The sequence below is a fragment of the Procambarus clarkii genome, chromosome 45, assembly GCF_040958095.1.
Source record: "Procambarus clarkii isolate CNS0578487 chromosome 45, FALCON_Pclarkii_2.0, whole genome shotgun sequence".
NCBI classification, from domain to species: domain Eukaryota; kingdom Metazoa; phylum Arthropoda; class Malacostraca; order Decapoda; family Cambaridae; genus Procambarus; species Procambarus clarkii.
This window is the reverse complement of record NC_091194.1, coordinates 20,637,846-20,665,447: the sequence shown is the minus strand read 5'-3', so window position 1 is coordinate 20,665,447 and position 27,602 is coordinate 20,637,846. Positions and strand designations below refer to the sequence as shown.

Below are 27,602 nucleotides of genomic sequence, written 5' to 3'. Positions count from 1 at the left end.
ACAGAAGGCAAGCAACACTTGATTCATATATGGTACGAAAATCAAACCAAGCGCCTTCAACAAGTGAGGCGGCACGCGCAACCCAAGTGCCTTCAACCAGTGAGGCATCCTCAGCAGACAGTGAGAACTAACTTTGCCTAATGAACTGTACAGTAATTTTAAGTGTTAATTTTAGTGTTGTGTTACTATAAGTTACGTAAATTGTCAAGGAATTTTTAACTTCACGATGAGTCATCAATCAAGAAGACGAACAACAAAAAGGTAAGTTGAGGTTTCTAGTTGAATATTTAATAATTATATGTGGCATGTCTATTCAAATTATGTTATTTGTAGTATAAAAATAGTTGGAAATGGTTAGTTTTGGACTCGTAGGTGAAAAAGTACCATTATCCGAAAAACGTGCTAATCCGGCTGGGGGTCCTTCCCATATAGTCCGGATGATCGAGTGGAGACAGTACTTCCAACGAGCTTAAGAAATGTTGCTGGAACAAATTTGGACATCTTCAAGAGAAAACTAGATAGTTTCCTTCACGAGTGCCAGACCATCCGGGCTGTGGTGGAGATGTGGGCCTGTGGGCTGCTCCAAGCAACAGCCTGTTGGACCAAGCGTTCGCAAGCCAAGTCTGGCATCGGGCTGGGCTTGGGGAGTAGAACTCCCAGTTATAGTTATGGCTAATTAAACCATAGTTATGGTTTAATTAGCCACCATGGCTCCAGCCTGGATGCTCAGTGGAATGATTAATTCTTATAAACAAATATATATGCAAGTAATTATAAAAAATACACCAAGTCAGCAAGAGTAAGCAGCTGTATATATGTAATTGGTGTCATACCTGGGAATCTCCTTGTATAGTAAAGATTCTGAAGGACTGTATGATTCTGTCATGTCACTCTCCCAAGTCTCATTTGTTGAGGAACACTGAGGCACCAAAACTTCGCATCTTGACTTATCCTCCCGCTGTTTTGCAATTAACAGTCTATGTGCTTCAGCTCCTAAAAATAATACTGGAATTAAACACTACAGAAAAATGCTATATTATGCACAATATTCACTTTAGAATGCAAGTCAAGACCAACAGTGAAAATAGAACAAGTCATCCTACAAATTATATGAAAAGATTATAAACCTCTGACAATGTGATCCTTCCCCACCTCTAAAAAGAAATTAGGTAATTACACCGAGGTAATTACACAAGTGTAGTTACAGGATGAGAGTTACGCTCATGGTGTCCCGTCTTTCCAGTACTCTTTGTCGTATAACACTTTGAAATTATTGATGGTTTTTGACTCCAACACTTACTTTCTTAAATTGTTCCAACTCTCTACCACTCTGTTTGCAAAAGACAACTTAACACTTTCATTCGGGAAAGACAAATATGGCGTCCAAAATTAACTCTGCGGATGTTTGGCAGGGACATAACAGACGTCCAAAATTAATAATTTGCTAAAATTAAATTTTTTTTATCCAATCATTTTGGGACGTGTTTTAAACTTTGCGCCAATGTCTTGCCATTATCTGTTATGAGTCATGTGGCAGTGAGTTTATTGACACAAACAGAGGTGAGGATGAGATTGAAAGTGAGGGGAGTGATGATTTTGATGCTCATGCCGCCAGAGGTTCATGTGGCCGTACCGCACCTAGGAAACAGCAACGTTCTGGTCAAGCCTGGTCAACTGACAACACTCCATTTGTAGAAAGTTTTACTAGAACACCAGGCTTGACTGTACCATTACCAATCACTCTTCTTGGACTTTTAGTTATTTATTATATGATTTGTTGATGTGTTGTAGATTTGTTGCAATATTTTGTATATGAAACAAACTTTTATGCATCAGAAAGTAACTACATGCTTCTAGCACCCCAAGCAATAAGTGGGATGAATTGAGTGTAAAAGAGCTGGCCAGATATTTGGGACTGACAATGTTGATGGGCATTATGAAGTTGCCAGCGGTGAGAATGTATTGGCAAACCAGGTAAAATGTGGCACGTACCTTGTTGCAATACTTTTATGATGTTGAAACAATACAAATTGATTGCAATGTATTTTCATACCTATAACAATAATGCCATTCCCAAAGACAATAAAGACAGACTAATCAAAGTTAGAACATTCATGGAATATCTCAAAAAACCAGCGTTGAATGTAATGAAATGCTATTTTCTGGGTGTGACCCGGAGGCTCCCCGGAGCTATACAGGCTGATATGCTAATGTCAGACTTTGGCATCAGTCATGTGTATGGAGTTGTGGGCCTACCGGGGACCACGAGCTAGAACCTGGCCCCCTCAGAGAGGCAAGGGGAGCAATGGCCTATAGAATTCCCCGTGTAGTTGGAAGCATTCTATGTCTGCCATCGACCGAGTCGGGCACCGAGAATGGCAAACGGTCCCAAAACAAACCCTTATTCTGGTTAAAATTGCTACCTAACGCCGAACTAGTGGATAGAAAGTCTGACCAGACCACACACTAGAAAGTGATGGAATGAAGACGTTTTGGTTCGTCCTGGACCAGTCTCAAGTCGATTCTCACAATCGACTTGAGAATGGTCCAGGACGGACCGAAACGTCGTCGTCCCTTCACGTTCTAGTGTGTGGTCTGGTCAAACTACTTCCGCCACGTTATTGTGACTCATCGCCTGCTAGTGGATAGAACTCCCCAAAAAGAAACGAGCAAACTAGCATGACGTCACATGTCACCGCGCCACTATCTGCGCAGTTCTCCCCTCCCCGGGAGGGGAAATGGGGAGCCCCAGACCCCCATGCCGGTGATCCACACCCCAGTTCATGGGGTGTGGATCGACTGGATGTCTAAAACGCGAAAACCGCCAACCGGAGGGAGGGAGGGGAGGGAGGGAGGGGAGGGAGGGAGGGAGGGGAGGGGAGGGAGGGAGGGGAGGGGAGGGATGCCAGGGAGCCTCCAGGTCACACCCAGAAAATGGCGTTTCATTACATTCAACGCTGGTTTTCTGGGGGGAGACCCATCGGCTCCCCTGGAGCTAACTACTCACAGAGGAAAATAGAGGGACTCATTCAGGAGGTGGTCACTGCTCACTCAGCAACTCAAAACAGACAACTGGCTGCAACCACCAACCCAAGGCGAAACAGGCCCAGCTAGGCCCAGGAACAGTGTACGAGATAATGAGCAGCCAGGACCCTGTTTGACCACCAAAAATCCCTGCGCCTGAATGTCAAACCAGATCAAGTTGCCAAAGATGGCGGCAAGAGCCGCGAACTTACAAACATCACGAACACGGGGATAGACCGCAGACTGGCTAGCTGTAAGAATCCTGCGGACGACCTGGGAAACCCGCACCCGTGAGCAGGGAAGAAGGGAAACTGGAGCAACCCAAAACTCGTCCACGGACACAGAAGCCAAGGCGCACAAATAACAGCGAAGAACCGCCACGGGCCACAAAGCACGATGTACCCATGGCCTAACCAACCATGCATCAAAAACCCAAGGACCCCTCCGGAAAGCAGCAGTCTCAATCTTTGCCAGATAAGGAGATGGCTGCAGACGAATAAACCTACCGCCCTGACCAAAGGAGCAGAAAACCAGAACCGGAGGGGCCACCATAAACCGAGGAGAAGAAAGAAAAGAACACTGTCCAATGACCAGGATGGCACAGGTGGTGCATGAGCAGGCCAGAGGTGAAAAAAAGCACAAGACAGCTTGTGGAACAGCTTAGAAGTAACAATACCGAATGGAAGCGGCTCCGCGCGATACGAGGAGACAGTATGCGGCAAAACGACGGCCTTGAACCCCTACAAGAGAGGAACAAGACAACGCCAACAAAACACAGCCACCTAAGAAGGGACAGAAGGAAAAGGACCGCCAAGAAGTAGCATGCAGGTGGGACACCAGCAACGAAGCCACCTGAACACCAACAGAAGGCGAGACTCGAGGCAGAGCTGAACGAGCTGAGGAAGAGGCGGAGCCGCAGGAAGACCTCGGGTGAGACCACCGAGCAGGCAGAACCGGAAACCCGAGACGGCAAAGAAGGAGATGGAACGTCTGCCGAACTGAAAAACATCACAATGCCAGCGAGCCGCCAAGTGGTTGGAGACCAAGACCCCGACAGATTCCAGAGAAGGGAAACCGCGAGACTCCAAAAATGCAAACAGGCCGGGAAAGCCACGAACCAGAATCGAAACCAGGCAATAGGAGAGCCAAAAGGCACAAACAAAACACACAACGTGCAACACACAAAGGAAGCCGAGGAACAAGGAAGGTAGGCAGCAAACGGGAATGAAGGGACAGGACCAACACCAAAAGCCGCTGGACATGTCCCAACGCGTCATCAGGAGACTTTAGAATCCAGAGGAGACATCACCACCACAAGCAAAATCCTCAGAGGAAGCGACAAGGTAGAGAAATACAAGCCAAGGAACACATGGGGCACACGTAACGGGGAAAACATGTGGAACAGAACGCCCAAATGAGCGGTAGAAGAGAGAGAAGAAGCATACCAGATTCAGTAGGAGACAATAGGAATGCATGAGGAAGGGATGTGGCAGAGGCCAACCCCACACCCAGTGCCAACCCCACACCCAGTGTCCAAGTGCAGATAAGAGAGCCTAGAAGGCTCAAGAACCTGTTAAGAAGTCGAATGACAGGCGAGAGGCTAGAACTAAGAGCCAAAGCTAATCCCCAGTAAGCACAACTAAATGAGGACCACTAGGGAAGTACAGAGAATTCAATGTACATGGAAAAGCTAAGCCTGGTACAGCAAGACCGGCAAGGAATGAGACCCAGAAAATCATGGGAACAAAAAACACAAACAAGGTAGGCCCCAGGAAGAAGCACGGAAGGGCCGAACAAAACGCCACAATCATACCCCCAACACGCAACCGCAGCAAAACGTCACCACATAACACCCTCAACACAGGAACATGTACCTCCATGTACCATGTATCAGGCACCTCCACCTTTGCACCTTGGAACACGGTGGAGGTGGGGCCCCGAAACTCAAGCATGGGTGGACATGCATAGGAGAGGGACTGGATGGGCATAGTCAGGAGCCACCTCGTATGGGCCAAGAGGAGGCCTGCAGTCACTTGTGTTCTGATGTTTGAATCGAGAGGTTAGGAACAAGAGCTGCTACGTATGGGCCGATGGGCCTGCTGCAAGCACCCCTGTTAGTATGTTCTATGTTTTCATGTATGATGTACTCCCATTCGTACCCCCAAAAAACCAGCGTTGAATGTAATGAAACGCCATTTTCTGGGTGAGTCCCGGAGGCTCCCCGGAGCTATCCCAGGCTGATATGCTAATGTCAGACTTTGGCATCAGTCATGTGTATGGAGTTCTTAGGCCTACCGGGGACCACGGCCAGAACCGGGCCCCCTCAGAGAGGCAAGGGGAGCAATGGCCTATAGAAGCCCCCGTGTAGTTGGAAGCATTCTATGTCTGCCATCGACCGGAACAGGCACCCAGAAAGGTAAGCGCCCCAAAACAAACCCCTATTCTGGTTAAAATTGCTACCAAAAACCGAACTAGTGGATAGAACTCCCCAACCGAAAACAAGCAAACTAGTGTGACGTCGCACACCGCCGCGCCGCTGTCTGCGCAGCTCCCCTGTCCCCGGGAGGGGGAAGGGGGAGCCCCAGACCCCCCGCGCCGGCTACCCACACCTCAGTTCTTGAGGCTGGATGTCAAAAACGCGAAAAAACGCCGACCGGAGGGAGGGAGGGATGCCGGGAGAGCCTCCGGGACTCACCCAGAAAATGGCGTTTCATTACATTCAACGCTGGTTTTCTGGGGGGAGCCCCGTCGGCTCCCCGGAGCTAACTACCCACAGACAGAAAAAGAGGGACTTACCCGGGAGGCGGTCGTCGCTCACCCCTCAACTCGAAGCCGAGACAACTGGCTGCAACCGCCGACCCAAAGCAACACAGGCCCGACGAGGCCCAGGTACATTCACAAGGTAACGAGCAGCCAGGACCCTGTTCGACCAGCCAAAATCCCCGCGCCCGAATATCAGACCAAGGACATATTCCAAAGACGGCAGCAAGAGCCGCGAACTTACGAACGTCATGGGCACGGGGATAGACCGCAGGCTGGCTGGACCTAATAACCCTGCAGGACGACCTGAGAGACCCGAAACCCGCGAACAGGGAAGAAGGGAAACCGGATCAACCCACAGCGCGTCCCCGGACACAGAAGCTGTGGCGCGCAAATAATGGCAAAGCGCCGCAACCGGACACAAAACGGACACAAAACATGATGCACCCCCGGCCTGACCAACCAAGCATCAACCACCCATGGACCCCTCCGGAACGCAGCAGTCTCATTCTTCGCCAGAAAAGAAGGAGACGGCTGCAAACGAACAAAACAATCACCACGACCAAAAGAGCAGAAACCCCTGCGCCGGAGGAGAGCATGAAGCTCCCCTACCCGACCCCCAGAGGCCAAAGCCAACAAGAAAAGTGCCTTGGAAAAACAATCCTGGACCGAAGGGGCCACAACGAAACGAGGAGATGAAAGGAAAGCGAGCACTCTGTCCAAAGACCAGGACGGCTCAGGCGACGCATGAGCAGGCCGGAGGTGAAACAATGCACGAGACAGCTTGCGAAACAGCGCAGACGTAACATCGATACCGAAAGCAAGCTGAAGCGGCTCCGCCAGCGCCGCACGATACGAAGCGACAGTGTCAGGCATAAGATGACGGTCCTGAAACAACCACGAGAGGAGGGACAAGACCACCCGAACAGACAAGGAGCTAACACGACGAAGACGCAAAAAAAAACGGAAGGACTGCCAGGAAACTTCATACTGCCGCCGAGAAGAAGCCCTCAGGTGGGACACCAACAAGGAGGCCACCTGATCACCATAGAGATGATGATAGACTCGAGTCAAAAAAACCATATGCGAAGACTCGAGGAGAAGATCGAACCAGCTACGTGACGTACCGGCCCGATCTGCTGAAAGAGGCGGAGCCGTGGGAAAACCCTCGGGTTCGGACACCGAGCAACCAGCGCCTGAAACCAAGGCTGGGCCGGCCACCAAGGGGCCAGAAGGACAACTCTCCCCCGGTAAGTCTCTAAGCGAGTCAGGACCTGGAGCAACAGCCGAACCGGGGAGAAAGAGGTACAGGAACCCCCACCTCGACCAGTCTAGCCGAAAGGCATCGACCCCGACGGCCTCGCAATCGGGGAAGGGCGCCGCATTAACGGGAAGACGCCGCGACCACGCCGACGCGAAGAGGTCCACTTCGGGGCGCCCGAACGTCTGGCAAAGCCAACGGAAGGACTCGTCGTCGACCGTCCACTCCGTGGAGAGGGGAACGAAGCGAGACAGGGCGTCGGCCAAGACGTTGGACACGCCCCGTATGTGAACCGCCAGGAGAGCCAAACCCCGAGAACTCAGCAGACGAGTCACCCGAAGCGACCAACCCCAAAGAGACAAGGACCGCATCGAACCCCCGCGGTTCAGGCAATGAACCACCGGAGAGCAGTCCGAATGGAGCCGAATCGTCGATCCGCGGGCCACCCGAATCCTCCCCAGAGCAAACCACACTGCCGCGAACTCCCACACCGTGCTCTGAGCTCGACGGAAGGACGGATCCCAACGCCCCTGGCCGGCCTGGTGAGCACTGGTCACAAAACCCCAGCCGAGAGACGACACATCCGTGTACACATCGATCGAGGGCTCGGGTAGGCGCCAAGGCACTGAACCCCGAAAAACCCGAAGAGGAAGCTGGTGACGCAGCAACCGACGCAAGGCCCCCGGGGGTCGAACTCTGCGATCGCGAGAGAGGCGGAAGGGGGAACCCCGAAGAAACCAGAACAGCCGTCGAAGCCAAACCCGACCCGGCGGGTAGACCACCATCGCGAAGTTCAAGCTCCCGCACAGCCCCTCGAGCAACCGCCGGGTGACCCGAGGGCCCTCCAGAAACAGACGAAGGCGGGACCGCAGCCGCAGGAGAGACTCCGGAGGGAGAGACAAGGAGGTGGTTCGAGAGTCCCACACGAGACCCAGCCAAGTCCGAACCTGAGAGGGAACCAGATGGGACTTCCTCCAGTTCACCAAGAACCCGAACTCGGCGAGCTGGGAAAGAACCAAATCCCTGGCTAGCAAGCAAGCTGACTGGCTGGGAGCCCAAACCAGCCAGTCGTCGAGGTAGGCCAACACCAGAACACCTAGGAGACGCAAACGAGCCACCACAACCCGTGTAAGGCGCGTGAACACGCGAGGTGCCAGGTTCAACCCGAACGGGAGACAACGAAAGCGGTAACTCAGACGCCCCTACAACAAAACCGAGCCAGTCCCTGAACCGCAGATGAATCGGGACATGCCAATAAGCGTCCCGGAGGTCCAGGGACACCATCCAAGCTCCCGGCTCCAAGAGGAGCCGAACCTGAGACAGCGTAGTCATCCGAAAGGAGGGGCAATGAACCCAGAGGTTCAGACGGGACAAGTCCAGAATGAACCGCAGGTCCGCGCAGTCCCGTTTCGGAACCGGAAACAGACGGGAAACCCATCTGAGGGACGACGTCGTTTTGACGACGCCCAAGCGTACCCACTCGACAGAGTGGGTAAATCATCTTGGAGTGGGTACGCCCAAGCGTACCCACTCCAAGACGACTCGACAGAGCACAGGGGAAGAAACCTGCCCTGCCAGCCCTGACCCCCCAAAGGGGCGAGGGGCCACCCAACACCACCGCAGGCCGCGAGACACGACCCGAAAGGCCCACGAATCGTGCGACCAGGCGCGGGCGAACAGCGCAAGCTGCCCCCCCCATCGCCCCGTCAAGGGGGCAAACCGCGAAAGGGTCGGCGACCCTTACGAGACCCAGAACCCCGCACAGCGCGAACACCGCGCTGACCAGACGAGGGAGGGTCCGCAGGAGGAACCAACCCCAAACCTGACACCAGAGGCCTACCACGACGAGAGGAACCCTGAGCCCTGGCACGACCTTTCCGGGAAGACCCACCCCGGGACCCCCGGAAAACCAACAAGTTCGACATCGGACGACAAGCCACCGACGCAGCCTGAATAAACTGCGCCACGGTCGACTCCCCAAACAGGAGAGGACAAAAAGGTGAAGAACGCCTAAGAGCCAGAGCCCAAGCAGATTCCACGGAGGAACCCAGCACCGCCTGCCGACACGCGAGACGGGAAGCATAGAACAGGGAAACCGCATCCCGCAAAATCGGCGTGAACAGCTTCAACAAGGCAGCCGACGAACGCACAGCCGAGGACAAGGTGCCGGACCCCGGGACGGACCCAAGCGTCCCCACATCCTCCATGAGCCAATCCGAAGACAGCTCCAGGAGGGAAAAGAACCGCAAGGCCGAACACAAAAGGCCCCGGGCGCGCAAGTCCTCCGCAACGAGCGCCGCCGACAGGGAGGGAACCTGCACATGGAGCTGAATAACGCCCACATCGCGGGGAAGGGCAGGGGCAAACAAGCACTCATTCAGGTACTCAAGGTCACCCCCCAGGAAAACCTGAAACACCGTGGAAGCTTCCCGCCACTTCAGCGTGCGGGAACGACAGAAGGAATGCCAGGAATCCAGACCAAACAAGGGGCAGTCTGCTAGCCAGGACGACTCCGGAACCTCGTAATGGAGCCAGAAAGGGAACGAAGTCCCAAACCTGAACGTGGACGGATCCATTTCCGAGGCATAATCCGGGTCACGCAGGAGGTAAGCTGCAAAGGCTGCCCGCACCACACCAGGTTGGATGCGATAAGCTGAAAACCTCTGGAAGGACGGAACCGACGTACCCGGGTGAACACGGAACCGAACCCGGGGAGAGGGCTGACACCAAATCCAACTCGTACGCAGAGGGGGGAAAAGAAAACCCCACTCCTTGTAACAATAAGCCCCGCTCAGTGGGAAGAAAAACCCAGGCGGGGTCCAGCGGGGCCCAAGGCCCCCAAGTCAGCCCCTCCCCAGCCTCGAGGTCCGTCACCACAGGACCCGAGGCCGAGTCCTCTCCCCAAGCCCCGACCCCACAAGACAAGGACGGAGCAGCCGGAAAAGCTGGAGGAAGGGGGGCCCACTGGTCAGACCCTGAAGCTTCGGCCGGGAGACAAGACTCGAATGCCTCTGCCGCCCCCCCGGAAGGGGCAACCCCCGAAGCTGCCCGAGTCTCGAGATCAAGTAACCCCTGCTCCGACCCCAAAACCCTCAGACGCTTCGGGGCCGGAAGCAGAGGCGGGGGACCAGAACGAACAGAAGGGGAAGGACGAGGAGGTGCGGACTGAACCAGGATCGAAGCGACCCCCACCCCCAAGTCCGGGTCTCGAAAAGCAAAGCGGGGCAGCCCCGGGGCATCCGGGGAAGCAACCAACCGAGCGCGTTGCAACAGACGAAACCTAGACTGCAACGCACATGCCGCCTGTACCCGAATAGAATCAGAGGATTGGGTAAATTGAGTCACAAGCAAGCAGCAACACTCACAGGACTCAGGGTCGAAAGTATCACTGACCCAACAGGCAGCGTGGCAGAGGCAAAAACAATGAGGGTCACCCAGAGACAAGGGGACCGAGCAACCCTCAAACTCGCACACAGCGAGTGGGGACTCCGGGGTCACATCCATCGGACCCACGCGCCCCCTAGGGGATTCCCACGGTCCTGAGCGTTTACTTGAAGAGGACTCGCGCTCAGGTAGTCCCAGGCAGGGTGCTGCAAACCGGCGCCCAAAACTACCAAGCAAACTTCTAAAGCTGAACCCCAGGGACGTGTACACTCACGGGGACCTAGTAGGGGGCGCCACCGAGGAGAACAGTGGAAGGGCAAAAACAAACTGAATAAAATGACAGAACCCCACACCAGGCAAAAACAAAAACAAAAACAAAACCCCGCAAGAGGACAGCGAACCCCAAGGAACAGAGCCGGCCGCGATGTCGGGAAATACAAGCTGAGCAGCACCCTGCGCCCCTACCAGTGCAAACTGCCTCTTACCTGCCGGTAACAAGGGAGAACAGAACACCCAAGAGCCCAACAGGCGGCCGAAAAACCGAAAGGTAAAACGGACCAGCAGAGGCAGACCCCGAGGAGCCTGTGGAAGGTGGCCCCAAGCCCCAAGGGCAGTACTTACAGGGCACATAGGGAAGGCAGCCTTAGGCGCATGCAGCCCGAGTACTGAAGATAACTCCTGGCTCTCGCACCCACAAAACTAACACCACACGCAAAGCACAGTGCAGTAGCGACACCGGAGCCAGAGCACACGACCATCGCCTATAGCATTAGCCTCAAGAACTGAGGTGTGGGTAGCCGGCGCAGGGGGGTCTGGGGCTCCCCCTTCCCTCTCCCGGGGAGGGGGGAGCTGCGCAGACAGCGGCACGGCAGTGTGTGACGTCACACTAGTTTGCTTGTTTTCGGTTGGGGAGTTCTATCCACTAGTTCGGTTTTTGGTAGCAATTTTAACCAGAATAGGGGTTTGTTTTGGGGCGCTTACCTTTCTGGGTGCCTTGTTCCGGTCGATGGCAGACATAGAATGCTTCCAACTACACGGGGGCTTCTATAGGCCATTGCTCCCCTTGCCTCTCTGAGGGGGCCCGGTTCTGGCCGTGGTCCCCGGTAGGCCTAAGAACTCCATACACATGACTGATACCAAAGTCTGACATTAGCATATCAACCTGGGATAGCTCCGGGGAGCCGACGGGGCTCCCCCCAGAAAACGAACCAGTGCCTGGACGAAGGAGACGCCAAACCGCATAAACTCGCCTACAGAACATAGGCACAGGTCATGACAACTTTACAAGGATTGATGCTGACAGAGGCGGCTAGGGTATCATGCTCCCTGCAGCCGAGAAAACCGGGAGCACCACCCGCTGAAGCAGGCCAGAGACGCTCATGCAAAAGAGGAGGGGAGAGGCGAAGGAGGCCCCCCCCCCCTCCCACCCAAAACGCAGGGAAAACCCGGCGTCCTCCCCATAGCGGCACTCCAGAACACCCCCAGGAGCAATGGGGCACGGACTGGAGAATAAGAAGAGTGAGAGGCAAAGCACTCTAGAGAAATGAATGGAGAACACCAGCCAGTTATTACACTATATACACAGGTTATATGTAAGTATCTGCACGTTTTGTTCACCATAACGAACCACTAAGTTGCTATTATGAGTCAAAAAGTAACGAGGAGTGACCGCCACACACCAACCAGCCACTTGCTGCCACTCACTCCCTCAACACCTCACTCGCCCACATTCTCCTCCCACAATGCTGTTTTTGCTTTTATTCACTATATACAGACGTTATATATAAGTATCTACCTTTGTGTTCACCATAACGAACCACTAAGTTGGTATGCTGAGTGGCAGTGCCAGTGGCAGGCTGCCACGCCCGCCACTGGCTGCCACTCCCTCCCTCACCTGACTTGCCACCATTCTTCTCCCACCATACTGTTTTTGCTTTTATACACAGACGTTATATATAAGTATTTACATGTTTTGTTCACCATAACTGTACATCTAAGCTTGTATGGTGAGTAAAGGCACAAAGACATAGCTACTCACACAGTCAGCTGGTGGCGGCCGCCCTCAGGGCCAGACGCACTAATATTTCTCCTCCAACAATACTGTTTGTGGTGTTATTATGCTATATACACACATTATACACAAGTACCTACCTGTTTTATTCGCCATACCTGTACAAGTAAACTGGTATGGTGCCCAAAGACCATAGTGGCCACCAGTAAACATAAGTCGTGCAGACGTCGCCACCTCCCTCACCAAAATGGTGGCTCCCAACCTACACCTCTTGCTGTTTATACCCACTATACACACGTTATATATAAGTATCTACATTTGTATTCACCACAGCAAACCACTAAGCTGGTATGGTGAGTGCAGTCAATAAAAGCTGGCCACACACAGTCAGAAGACAACGCCACTACCCTCCCTCCCACAGCATTACTCCTCCCTCCATGGAGCACAGCGCTAAATATCACCATAATCCTGCTATTATCAGAACCCTGGTCAGTTTTATCACAGTCAGGGGTCTTCTGTAATATCATCGCTATCATCGCTACATAAGAGCATGAACAAGTATATTATGGCATTTTAAGCCAATACTGTGGTCACAAGCTGAACAGCAGTGCTGTGAGCTCATGCTGCGTGCGTCAGGCTTGGTAGTTCACTCAATACCGAGGCCCCAACACCCGGGAATTTGGCCCACGATTTAAAAAAAAAAATGGTGTGTTTACAAGAGCCCTGATGAAGGTGTGGTGAACCCCTTGTATCCGCGGGCTGTTTAAATCTTGCGTAGTACTCCAAAGCATCATATGATGCGATGCGCAATTTAAGGGATAATGAAAATGAACTGAACTGGTACCCAATTGCGCTACTCTGGTAGCCTAATTGGGCTACCAGTATCCCAATTGGGCCACAAGCAGCCCAACCTGGCAACCTGGACCAGGAGTATGGAAGGAAAACAAGCAGTGCCGAGACACAGAACGGAGAAAAGATACATGAACAAAAGAACGAGACAGGGCTGAAAACCAAGAGGAAGCACAGAAGAGGACCAACAAGCCCTAGAAAGGACCGGAGGGAAGCCTCACCGAAAGACGACATACGTTTCAATACGAGAAGGAGCAAAAACCATCCTGAACCGTTGAAAACACAGAAGCAAGCACAAATGACAGACATAGAAAGGCCCAGTCGCACCAGAGACCAAAAGACATGCAGAACCCCAAGAAGAGGGGAACATGACGGAGAAGTCCCATCCCAAGATAAAGGGGGTGAATAACGGAGAAGAGCACCCACCGACAGGACAGAACAATTGGGTGTAAGGGACAAGGAACCTAGCCCAGGGAGGGGCCGACGCCCAACAACTCTTGCGGAGAGTAGGAAAGGAAAACCCCACTCCGCGCAACTGCAAGCTCCGCCCAGAGGGTAGAAAAAACCCTGGCGGGGTCCATCGGGGCCTGAGGTTCCCGAAGTCAGCCCCACACCCCAGCCCAAGGGAACCACACAGCAGGCCCCGGGGCCAAACCATCCCCCCAAAGCCCCAGCCTCAAGAAAAAACCGGGGCAGCTGTGAAAAGCACAAAGGAAGGGAGCCCACTGGCAGACTCGTACAACACGGCCGGAGGAACAGGCTCGAATGCCCCAGTCGATACCCTGGAAGGGGAATTTCAGGACCAACCGAGTCTCAGGGTTCTCAAAACCATGGAAGCCCTGCCCCGACCCCAAACCCATAGACAATAAGGACCCGGATGCAGGGAGGAAAGGGGGGGGGCCCGCCAAGACCACCAACCAAAACGGGGGCAGCCTCAGGGCTTCCGGGAAGCAAACAACCTAGCGAGTTGCCACCGAAACTCAATATGCAACGCCCGTGCTGCCTGCACCCACATAGCCAGCATAAGACTAGGTAACCGAGTCACAAAAAAGCAACAAAACTCGCAGGACTCCAGGCCGAAGGTGTCACCAACCCCACAGACAGCAGACAGAGGCAAAACAGTGAGTCACCCTGAGACAAGGGGACAGAGCAACCCTCGAACTCGCACAAAGCAAGGAGGGGACTCCGGGCACACGCTCCCCCTACGGGTTTCCCAGGGTCCTGAGCGTTTACTATAAAAGGACTCGTGCTCAGGTATTCCCAGGCAGGGTACTGCTAAGCGGCCCCCATGTCTACCAAACAACTTTCTAAGAACTGAACCCCCGGGACATGTACACTCACGGGGACCTAGCAAGGAGAACCACAGGAAGAAGGAAGAGAACTCAGTACAAAGTGGGAAAGAACCAAAGGCAGACCCCCTTCCCCCCCCCCCCCAACAGGTAGACAAACAAAAAGAAAAAAAACGCAGGAGTACAGCATGCCCAGGCGGAACAGAACTGGCTGCTATGATTGGTGAAAACAAGCTGTGCAGTACCTAGCACCCCTACCAGTGCAAACTGCCCCTTACCCTTAAGGCAAACAAGGGAAACAGAACCCCCTATCACACAACTGGCGGTCCGAAAACCAAGCAGTAAATGGCCTAGCAGAAGCAGGACCCAAGGAACTTGTGGAAGGTAACCCCAAGCCCCAAGGGAAGTACTTACAGGGCACCTAGGGAAGGTAACCCTAGGCGCATGCAGCCCGAGTACTGGAGACTCGCGCACCACCTAGAAGACAGACACCACACTCTAGATACAGTGCTGAAAACAACCACTGGAGCCGGAGCACGCAACCGGTGTCATTAGCACCAGCCGAAGAACTGGGGTGTGGATCGCCGGCGTGGGGGTCTGGGCTTCCCCTTCCCCCTCCCGGGTAGGGGGGAGCTGCGCATGACAGCGGCACCGTGACGTGTGATGTCCTGCTAGTTTGCTCGTTTCTTTTTGGGGGGTTCTATCAACGAGTTCGGCGCTAGGTAGCAATTTTAACCAGAATAGGTTTGTTTTGGGATGCTTACCTTTCTGGGTGCCCGACCCAGTCGATGGCAGACATAGAATACTTCCAACCACACAGGAGTTTCTATAGGCCATTGCTCCCCTTGCCACTCTGAGGGGGCCAGGTTCTGGCTCGTGGTCCCCGGTAGGCCCACAGAACTCCATACACATGACTGATGCCAAAGTTTGGCATTAGCATATCAGCCTGTATAGCTCCGGGGAGCCGACGGGGCTCCCCCCAGAAATAAATAAAAAATATTACATATTCCAACGAAAAATCTGTGTTTGGATGAAGGTACAATGTCATGGAGGGGCTGGCTAGCTTTCAAGGTTTATAATCCAAATAAACCTGATGAGTATAGAGTGAAGCTATACATGGTAGCTGAATCCCATAAGTGTTTACATCTATGATTTCGAGGTGTATGCGGGAATTGGGAAGACAACGATTGAAACAGTTAATGGGTTTGATGGAACCACTGAACAAAGGTTACCATTTATTTATGGATAACTACTATAATTCTGTTCAACTTGAGTGAAAAGCTGCTTGAAGAAGGTGTACACACCTGTGGTACTCTCAGATTGCAGCATAGTGCACCTTCAGATCTTCAGCTTCAAGCAAAGGGTAAACTGCCATTAGATAAAACTGTATTCTAATTCTGTCAACCACCAAAACCTTCTTAAATTACATCATTATGGAATCAGAGGTCACACCCTGCAATACCTTCAGTCCTACCTTATTGACAGGCTCCAGTATATTTCTGTGAATAATTCCATTTCTCCGACACTACTTATAAACATCGGTGTTCCACAGGGCAGCTTACTTGGCCCTCTCCTCTTTATCATCTACATTAATGACCTTTCAAATGTCTCAACACCACAAACCAATCTTATTTTCTGATGACAACTTTCATTTACTCCAGTCCTGACCCCCTTGCTCTAAATGTCACTGTGAATACTGAACTAAATAAAGTCCATCTTTGGCTAACTGCTAACAAACTCACCCTTAACATTGACAAAACTTTCTATATTTTGTTTTGTAATAAATCCTCAAATGAAATTAATTTAAGAATAAACAATATACAAATCAGTAGTAAAGTTGATGGCAAATTCCTTGGTGTCCTCATCGATAACAAGCTGAATTTCTAGGGACACATTCTAAATATAGCAAAAAGTGTTTCTAAAACTGTTGGCGTTCTTTCTAAGATCAGATATGTTCCTCGCCCTGCCCTGGTGACGCTCTATTACTCTCTCATCTATCCTTATCTCAACTATGGTATTTGTGCTTGGGGTTCTACTACCCAAAATCATTTACGTCCTCTAATTACCCAACACAAAGCTGCTATTAGAACAATATACAACTCTGGCCCCAGACAGCACTCGGTACCCTTACTGAAATCTCTGAATATGTTAGATATTAAGTCACTGCACATCCTCTCATGTGTACTCTATATATTTAAAACTCTGAATTGTAATGTCAATCTTGACCTTTAACGCTTCCTAGACGGTTGTAACATATGTTAGATATTAAGTCATTGCACATTCTCTCGTGTGTATTATACATATATAAAACGCTGAACTGTAATGCCAATCCTGACCTCAAAAGCTTCATTGAAGGTTGTAACAGAACCCATGTGCACCACACCAGAAAAAAATACCTGTTTGATATTCCAAGAGTACGACTTAATCAAACTAGGAATGCTCTACAAATCAAGGGACCCAGAATGTGGAATGACCTTCCCAATTATGTCAAAGACTGTACCTCTCCCAACCAGTTTAAGATGAAAACTAAGTACTACCTAATTAACTCCATGTAACCTACCTACCTTCTAAATGTCAACCCATGTCTTACTATTTATATATAAAAAAAAAAAAAAAAGCTGTCTGTTGACCAACTTGTATATTGGCTATTTTCTATCATGTTCCCCCCCCCCCCCCTTTTTTTCCATTCAACACAATTTAAACTTTAAGCTCAATTACTATTAAGTTTTAGTCTAAGTGTTTTTTTCTCCACCTCTCCTTGCCCGAAACGCTATGTGTACTAATGGCTTATGGTATTGTATGTACTACCTCTATCTTTAAATCTAACAATATTTGTACTGTAACACTGCAACTATGTATGTACTGTTCCTAAATAAATTTTTATTATTATTATTATTCCGACATAAGAACAATACTGCACTTTTATAATTCTGTGGAAAGATAAGCGAGTTGTTTCACTCATCACAACTTGCCACAATGCAGGTATACAAGTGGAATGAAGGAAACGTGTATGCAAACCTGACGGAACATCTTCATTGCAACAGATAAATCTGAACAAACCAAACAATCTGACTACAATGACAGCATGGAGTGTTTTGATCACTTCGATCAAATAGTCAAATATCATTTCGCACAGAAATGTCACGTCACAAGTGGACAAGGAAAATCACGTTCTACTTTATGCAAATGGCTATCCATAATACTTTTGTGTTATACCAGTACTACACAACTAATACAAAGAAACTCGCATTGCAACAGTTCCATGAAGACATCCTTTGGTCACTACTGTACTGAATTTTGAATAAGAAGTGGCCTTTCCAAAATGACAACATCAGACATGCTGGTGATATACATGACAATGGGAGCACATCTACCGTTGACAATGTTGCAACACCCGGACCATCAGATGTGAGGCGGCCACTATTCCCATCTTCACCTCCACATGACAAATCATCATCTGACTCAGAAGACGAGTCAGATTATTCCTTCTGGTGCTACTGCTAGGAGAAACCCTCGTAGTGTTGATAAACAAGAATGTCTGAACAGGAACTTTAACCATTCCCTATTTCGCATCCAGAAAGGGCTGAAGTGTTGTGTTTACTACAAAAATGGTAAAAGGAAGGACACCAAATGTAAGTCCAAGTCGTGTGGTTTGGCAATGTGTGCTGCACCATGCTCCTGCTTGTACCATCGTAAAAGGACATACTAGGTGGATAAGTAAGTAAGTAATTATCAAAAAAAGGCACCAAACCGGGAAAGTTATGTAGCACCATCAAATGTGCGGAATAATCAGAGGGCAATAAATATCACCAAGGATGCCAATACGAGAACAAAAACTCATAAGGCGAACGATATCAAAAGTATCCGAGTCACCAAGAATGCTATTGAGGGACAGGTGACCGCGAGGGGCGGCCGGAAAGTAAGACATACGCTCGTCCTGGAAGTCAGGACATTCAAGAAGGACATGCACGACCGTAAGAGGGACAATGCAACTAGGACAATAAGGAGCTGGGCGGCGCTCCATAAAGTGACCATGGGTTAAGCGAGTATGGCCAATACGCAACCTCGCCAGAGCTGTTTCCCATCGCCGGTTACAGTGGTAGGACAACGGCCACGAGGAAACACAACATTTAAGAGTACGTAGTTTGTTACCAGTAACAGACGACCAAGAAGCCTGCCAACGGGTAAGGACGGAGGAATGGATAACCGGGAAAAAGTCGGAATATATAATACCTTTACGAGAGACGGAACAAGAGCAGACAGCTTCCTTGGCGGCAGCATCCACACGCTCGTTTAAAGACACACCAATATGGCTGGGAACCCAACAAAACTCAACCGACTTAAATTTACTGTGAACAAGAAACAGCCAATGCTGGATCTCGACAACTACTGGATGAACCGGATTAAAGGACCCCAAGAGCCATAAGGGCACTACGAGAGTCAACAACAACTACAAAGGAAGACTGACAACGAGAAAGCAGGAGACGAAGAGCATAGAGAATAGTATAAAGCTCCGCTGTAAAGATGCTAGTCTCCGGAGGTAAGCGACACATATAAGTGCGATCAGGAAAACAACAGAGTAGCCAACACCATCCGCAGACTTAGACCCATCGGTGAAGACAGAAACGGAGCGGGAGTGAGAAGAAAAGTGCTCAAGGAAAAGGCGTTTTAGAACCGTAGGAGGGGTAAAAGCTTTAGTGATACGGGTCAAGGATGTACAAAACCGCGGAAGAGGGACTCTCCACGGGGGCAAAGAAGGAACAACACGAGGAGAAACATTAGAAATACGAACGGAAAGAGACTCCTGTAGGCGAGATAGCCGGACAGAAAGAGGGAGGTGGTGAAGAGGAACAGGAACCACAGGAGGGGGGGAAAAAAGTTAAAGCACGACAGAGGCGAGAGGAAGGATGTTGTAAGGACCGCGCAAGATAGCGAAGACAGTAGCGATCACGGCGGTCTTGGAGAGACAGGAAGCCAGTGTCAACATACAAGCTAAGGACGGGAGTCGAACGAAAGGCACCAGAACCGAGGCGCAACCCAGTATGGTGCAAAGCATTAAGACGGCGAAGAGTAGAAGGAGAAGCAGACGAGTAAGCAGAGCAACCATAATCGAGCTTAGACAGGACGAGAGAGGAATGTAAAGCAAGGAGAGTGCGCCTATCTGCCTCCCAAGAAGTATGGGACAATACCCGAAGGAAGGTAAGGGCCTTAGAGCACTCAACACGGAGGTAAGAGATATGGGGAGACCAAGACAAACGAGTGTCAAGGAATAACCCCAAAAGCTTTGCGGAATCTTTGTACTCAAGGGGATGACCATAAAGTGACAAAGAGGGACGAAGAACGACCCGTTTCCGCGTAAAAGTCATGGCACAAGTTTTGGAAGTAGAGAACTTGAAGCCATGATCTGTGGCCCAAGACGACACTGCATCAATTGCAAGTTGAAGCCGGCGCTGAAGGAGAGGCGAATCATCACCCTGACAGCAAAGGGTAAGATCATCGACAGAGGGCGGAGAAGACACCTGAAGGAAGAGAGGAAAGAAGACCATTGAGGGCAACCAGAAAAAGAGTAGTGCTCAGAACATTACCCTGGGGCACACCTTCGCATTGCTGAAAAGAGGCAGAGAAAGCAGTACCAAGGCGCACCCGAAAGGAACGACGAGAGAGGAAGCTGCGGAAAGAGGGAGATGACCACGAAGGCCAAAAGAATGAAGTTGAGATAGAATATGATACCGCCAAGTGGTGTCGTAAGCCTTTTCCAGGTCAAAAAGAACGGCAACAATGGAGGTCTTCGCAGCAAAAGCAGTATGAATATAGACCTCCAAGTTTACCAGGACATCTGTCGTGCTGCGGCACTTGCGGAAACCAAATTGAGAAGGGGAGAGGAAGTGATGGTGTTCCAGGAACCACATCAGACGAACATTAACCATACGTTCAAAGAGTTTGCAGACAACTTGTGAGGGCAATAGGGCGAAAGTCCTTAGGGGAAGTTCCCAGAGACCCTGGTTTGCGAACAGGGAGGACAACGGCATCGAGCCAGTCCTCAGGGACTGACGACGACTCCCAGATCCGATTATACAGACTCAGTAAATACTGAGACGTGCACGGAGGGAGATGGCGAAGCATCTCATAATGAATACCATCAGGGCCCGCCGCCGTAGAACCGCAGAGGGCCAGGGCAGAACGAAGTTCAGAGAGAGAGAAGGGATCATTATAGGGAAGCTGAAGACGAGTGCAGAAATCTAAAGGACAAGACTCAAGGACAGGTTTACGAAGAAGGAAAGATTAGGGAAGATGAAGACCAGAGCTAACAGAAGAAAAGTGGGAACCCAGTACGGAAGCGACCTGCAACGGGTCCGCCACAAGAGTATCATGGAGGTGAAGGACCGGTGAAACATCGGGAACGAACTTACCCGCTATCTTGCGGATACGCTTTCAGATCTGGGGCAGAGGAGTTTCGGACGTAACTGTTGAAACATAAGATGCCCAACATTCACGTTTAGCCGTACGGATGGCCCTACGGGCCACTGCACTCGCTTTCCGAAAGAAAAGAAAAGAATCGGTCGTCTGCCTACGGCGGTGCCTCTTCCAGGCTGCACGCTTACAGCGGACAGCCCGAGCACAGTCCGCATTCCACCAGGGAACGCACTTCCGTGGACCCCGAGAGAAAGAGCGAGGAATAGAGCGGAGGGCAGCGTTGAAGACAGTGTCATGAAAAAGGAGGAGAGCGCGAGAGAGAGGCAGAAGGGAAAGGTCAGAGAGCAGCACCGAGGGTAAATAGGGTCCAGTCCACCTTAGCAAACAGCCACCTAGGGAAAGAGGGGGAAGGGTGAAAAGAGAAAAAGGAAACAAGGATGGGGAAATGATCACTTCCATGGAGGTCATCAACACCCTGCCTCGTGAAATCTAAGTAAAGAGAAGAAGAGCAGAGAGAAAGATCAAGACAAGAAAGGGTGCGAGTCCGAGAGTCCAAATGAGTGGGCTCACCAGAATTCAGAAGAGACAGGGAAGAAGAGAGGAGAAACGGCTCAAGAAGGCGACCCCGGGTATTCGTCAGAACTCCACCCCAAAGAGACTGACAATTGAAGTCACCCAGCAGGAGCACAGGCTCCAGCAAGGAGTCTAGGTGGTGTTTCAAATCAGGAAGAGAAAGCGGGACACTTGGGGGGAGATAAATGGAACAAACTGTGTACCATTTCCCCACAAAGATACGAGCAGCAGAACAATGGAGAGGCAAAGGAAAAAGTAAAGGAACAAAGGGAACATCAGCACGGATCAAGAGAGAAGAAGAATTAGAAGCCCCAGCAATTGGGGGGGGGGGGGAGGAATAGCCACGAAAACGACCAGGACGAGCACCAAGCATCGGCTCCTGGAGACAGACACAAAGGGGCGAAAACCGCGAAATCAGAAGCTGAAGTTCGAGGAAATTGGCATAATAACCTCGAACGTTCCATTGAAGAATAGACAACGACGAGAAGAGAAAGGACAAAAACAGAGAACAAGGAAGAAACAAAGGCGAAAGAGCAACAGAGCACGTTAAAGAATATCAGGGTCGGGATCAGGGTCAGCAAAGTCAGGGTTAGGGGGCATGGATAAACTGAGCAAAGACTGAGGGAAGGAGGCAGGAGAACAGACCAGAGGTGGGCGGGCGGGGTCCGGAGGAGGAAGAGGAGGAGGAGACAACGGAGGGGAGCAGTCAAGAACAGCAGCAGGAAGAGGGGGGTAGAAAGAGGGGAGCGCACGTCTGCAAGGGCAGCAACCGAGAGGGAAGCGGGGGCTAAAGAAACCTCCATAGCAGGAACAGGGGGCGCAACCACCGAAATGGGAGGGGAAGGAGCGAGAGAGGCAGAAGTAGGGGCCGAGGAAAAACGCGAAACCACCTTACCCACCGGGGAGGAGGAAGGAGAGGAGCCAGGCTTACGCTTCTGACTTAAAGAGACAGGTGTCCCAGCAACCACGTACTGGGCAACGGATTCTAGCGTCTCAACAGGAGAAGCTGAACGAGAGCACACATGACGGCCGTTTGGAGAGCGATGGACATCAGCCCGCACCGACAGGCGGCGGGGAGAGTCAAGAGACGGAGGGGAAGGACGGGAAAGAGGAACGGAGGGAGACGAAGAAGACACAGGAGACAAGACAGACCGGGTAGAAAGAAGGGGAACCCCAGACAGAGGACCAGGAGGTGGATCCTTCGGGAGAGAACCCAAAGGAACAGAGGAGGGGGCAGTGGGCGTATCAGGGTCCAAGGCCCGGAAACGGTTGTGAGTATGAGGAAGGTGGGAAGGACGAGGAGAGGAAGAGCGCAACACGCGAGCATACGAGATATTAGCATAAGGCGGGAGCCGGTGAACCTGGCACCTCACTTCAGGAAAAGATAAATGCTCCCGGTGCTTCAAGTTGAGGACGGCTGCCTCAAGGTTGCAATGGACACACACACGGGAGAAGGTAGGATCTCACCGCAGTTGAGGCAACGAGCCTATTGGCCCATGCGGGGCAGCTGCTATTGGCCCATACGGGGCAGCTGCTATTGGCCCATACGGGGCAGCTGCTATTGGCCCATACGGGGCAGCTGCTATTGGCCCATACGGGGCAGCTGCTATTGGCCCATACGGGGCAGCTGCTATTGGCCCATACGGGGCAGCTGCTATTGGCCCATACGGGCCAGCTGATATTGGCCCATACGGGGCAGCTGATATTGGCCCATACGGGGCAGCTGATATTGGCCCATACGGGGCAGCTGATATTGGCCCATACGGGGCAGCTGATATTGGCCCATACGGGGCAGCTGATATTGGCCCATACGGGGCAGCTGATATTGGCCCATACGAGGCAGCTGATATTGGCCCATACGAGGCAGCTCCTATTGGCCCATACGAGGCAGCTCCTATTGGCCCATACGAGGCAGCTGATATTGGCCCATACGAGCCAACCACCCAATCCCACTCATATACATGTCCAACCCATGCTTGAAACAATCGAGGGACCCCACCTCCACAATGTTACGCGGCAATTGGTTCCACAAATCAACAACCCTGTTACTGAACCAGTATTTACCCAAGTCTTTCCTAAATCTAAACTTATCCAATTTATACCCATTGTTTCGTGTTCTGTCTTGTGTTGATACTTTTAATACCCTATTAATATCCCCTTTGTTATGTCCATTCACCCACTTGTAAACCTCTATCATGTCACCCCTAACTCTTCGCCTTTCCAGTGAATGCAACTTAAGCTTTGTTAATCATTCTTCATATGAAAGATTTCTAATTTGGGGAATTAACTTAGTTAATTAACTTATTGGCCCATACGGGGCAGCTGCTATTGGCCCATACGGGGCAGCTGCTATTGGCCCATACGGGGCAGCTGCTATTGGCCCATACGGGGCAGCTGCTATTGGCCCATACGGGGCAGCTGCTATTGGCCCATACGGGGCAGCTGCTATTGGCCCATACGGGGCAGCTGCTATTGGCCCATACGGGGCAGCTGCTATTGGCCCATACGGGGCAGCTGCTATTGGCCCATACGGGGCAGCTGCTATTGGCCCATACGGGGCAGCTGCTATTGGCCCATACGGGGCAGCTGCTATTGGCCCATACGGGGCAGCTGCTATTGGCCCATACGGGGCAGCTGCTATTGGCCCATACGGGGCAGCTGCTATTGGCCCATACGGGGCAGCTGCTATTGGCCCATACGGGGCAGCTGCTATTGGCCCATACGGGGCAGCTGCTATTGGCCCATACGGGGCAGCTGCTATTGGCCCATACGGGGCAGCTGCTATTGGCCCATACGGGGCAGCTGCTATTGGCCCATACGGGGCAGCTGCTATTGGCCCATACGGGGCAGCTGCTATTGGCCCATACGGGGCAGCTGCTATTGGCCCATACGGGGCAGCTGCTATTGGCCCATACGGGGCAGCTGCTATTGGCCCATACGGGGCAGCTGCTATTGGCCCATACGGGGCAGCTGCTATTGGCCCATACGGGGCAGCTCTGCTATTGGCCCATACGGGGCAGCTGCTATTGGCCCATACGGGGCAGCTGCTATTGGCCCATACGGGGCAGCTGCTATTGGCCCATACGGGGCAGCTGCTATTGGCCCATACGGGGCAGCTGCTATTGGCCCATACGAAGCAGCTGCTATTGGCCCATACGAAGCAGCTGCTATTGGTCCATACGAAGCAGCTGCTATTGGCCCATACGAAGCAGCTGCTACGCGGTGTTCTGAATGTGTTGATGGTGAATGTATATAGTGTGCGACAGTGTACAGTGTGTAAATAGATTGTATATATACACAAATTAGCATGATACATAGTAAATATGTGCTGCATATGTGTACACAAGTTTCATGCACTTAACAGTGTCTACGGACAGTACGGATGTTGTACTGCGATATTATAGTGTACGTGTTCATTATACATTGGATTGGCACATAAAAACAATGAAAATGTATTTGGAAAGGTGCACAAAAAATGAACGAAAATATATTTGCGGCAACTCGCGCGCCCCGCCCCGCCCCGAGCGCCCCACCGCCCCCGAGAGCTTACGGCAAGGGCGCACGGGGAATGATGACGTCACGCCCCAAAACTAGGACAATATCCAACTCTGGCCCCAGACATCACTCGGTACCCCTACTCAAATAATAATAATAATAATAATAATAATTTTTATTTAGGCAAAGGTACATACATAAAGAGATTTTACAAAGTTTGTTGGCTTTATAGATAGAGCTAGTACATACAATGCCTAAAGCCACTATTACGCAAAGCGTTTCGGGCAGGAAAAAACACTACTGACTAAAGCTTAAAACTAATGGGTAAAAAGAAAAAAATGTGTTGAGTACAAATAAAAATAGAGGTAAAAGAGGGGGGGAACATTGTTGAAAAAACAGCACAAATACAATTATAAATTATTACAGAAAATTACATTAAAACAGCGTTGATTTGTAAAACAAAAAAAAAAAACAAAAAACATACATGGGTTGACAATAGAAGGGTAAGGTAGGTTACATGGAATTTATTAGGTATAGCTTCGTTTTTAACTTAAACTGGTTGAGAGAGGTACTGTCTTTAACATGGTTGGGAAGGTCATTCCACATCCTGGGCCCCTTGATTTGTAGAGCATTTCTAGTATGATTAAGTCGTAATCTAGGAATATCAAAACTGTATTTATTTCTGGTGTGGTGCTCATGGGTTCTGTTACAACCTTCTATGAAGCTTTTGAGATCAGGATTGGCATTACAATTTAGCGTTTTGTATATGTATAATCTATTGTATATGTATAAAATCTCTGAATATGTTAGATATCAAGTCATTGCACATTCTCTCGTGTGTATTATACATATATAAAACGCTGAACTGTAATAACAATCCTGACCTCAAAAGCTTCATTGAAGGTTGTAACAGAACCCATGAGCACCACACCAGAAATAAACACAGTTTTGATATTCCTAGAGTACGACTTAATCATACTAGAAATGCTCTTCAAATCAAGGGACCCAGAATGTGGAATGACCTTCCCAACCATGTTAAAAACTGTACCAGTTTAAGATAAAAACTAAGCACTACCTAATAAATTCCCTGTAACCTACCTTACCCCTCTGTTGTCAACCCATGTTTTTTTTTTTTTTTTTTCAAAACAACGCTGTTTGAATGTAATTTTCTGTAATAATTTGTAATTGTATTTGTGCTGCTTTTTCAGCCATGTTCCCCCCTCATTTTATTCTTTTTACCCATTAGTTTTAAGCTTTAGTCATTAATGTTTTTCCTGCCCGAAACGCTTTGCGTAACAGTGGCTTTAGGCATTGAATGTACTAGCTCTATCTATTAACCCAACAAACTTTGTAAAATCTCTTTATGTATGTACCTTACCTAAATAAACATTTATTTATTTATTTATATAACTTCCGGACCCCATAGCTGCCAAAGTAAGTACAATTTTGACTTTTTTTTTTTACATACCCATACTGAGGGAAGGGTTTTTGACACTTTAAAAAGAAAAAAGAATTTTTTCCAGAGAATTTATTTCCTGCGCACTGCGGGGGTGTCATATTTGGAGGCAACGCAGTTAAGGGGTTAAGTCTTACCTTACTGACAGGATCCAGTATGTTTGTGAATAATTAAATTTCTCCCACCCTACCCATCAACATTGGTGTTCATCAGGGCAGCATACTTGGCCCTCTCTTCTTTCTCATCTACATTAATGACCTTCCAAATGCCTCCCAACATCTCAAACCAATTCTATTTCAGTCGGTCGGTCAGGTGAATTCACAGTGAGAGGTTGTGTTAACCGGAGCTCCTGAGTGTTGTTATATTATCATTGCAATATGGAAGTTGTAGTTAAGGACCTGGTGACTCTAGTGGGAGCCCTGAGGACAGAGTTGGACTTTCTGCGGGAGGAGGTGCGTCAGCTGAAAGAACAACGAGAAGTAACGAAGGAGGAGACCAGCAGTAAAGGGACCTCGTCTTGGAGAGTTGTGAAAGACAGGGGCCTTAAGAAGACTTTGATAAAGCCGCCTTCAAACGCCATAGCAACTTCTAATTCATTTGACGTTTTGGAGGACGAGTGCTGTGGAGAGACTGTGGATCGCGCAAAAGGGAAAGCAACGAAGAGAAAGGAAGCGCAGGCCCCTCAGAAAGTAAAGGAAGTACCTAAGCAAACATTAGTTGTGGGAGATTCCCAGATAAGGTATTTGGATAGAACGTTTTGTGCTAGAGATAGGGGGAACAGGTTAAGGGTTTGCTATCCCGGAGCTGGCATTGGTGATATTATAAACAACATGAATGATATTATGGCTGGTAATGGGAACAATCCCATTATTTGCATTAGCGTGGGAGGAAATGATGTTGGTCGAGTTAGGAGTGAGGAACTGATTCAGAGGTATAAAACAGCCATAGAGTTAGTTAGGAGCAAGGGAGGAATCCCGATCATATGTGGCATTCTTCCAAGAAAGGGAGTGGGAAATGAATGGATATCGAGGGCACTTGGTGTCAATTGCCGGCTGGAAAGATGTTGCAAATCAAATGCAATATCTT

General features: G+C 50.3%; 1 protein-coding gene across 2 annotated transcripts in view; it reads right to left on the bottom strand.

Moving 5' to 3' along the window:
- The window catches only part of LOC123769720 (uncharacterized), a 190,819-nt gene that overhangs the window by 94,918 nt on the left and 68,299 nt on the right, over positions 1–27,602 (bottom strand). Inside the window, exon 4 of one of the 2 annotated variants that reach the window (XM_045760932.2) lies at positions 834–1,005. In XM_045760932.2, the coding sequence (XP_045616888.1) occupies positions 834–1,005 (172 nt within the window). The remainder of the gene's footprint in view (positions 1–833; positions 1,006–27,602) is intronic. The other variant, XM_045760933.2, reaches the window with a different exon arrangement.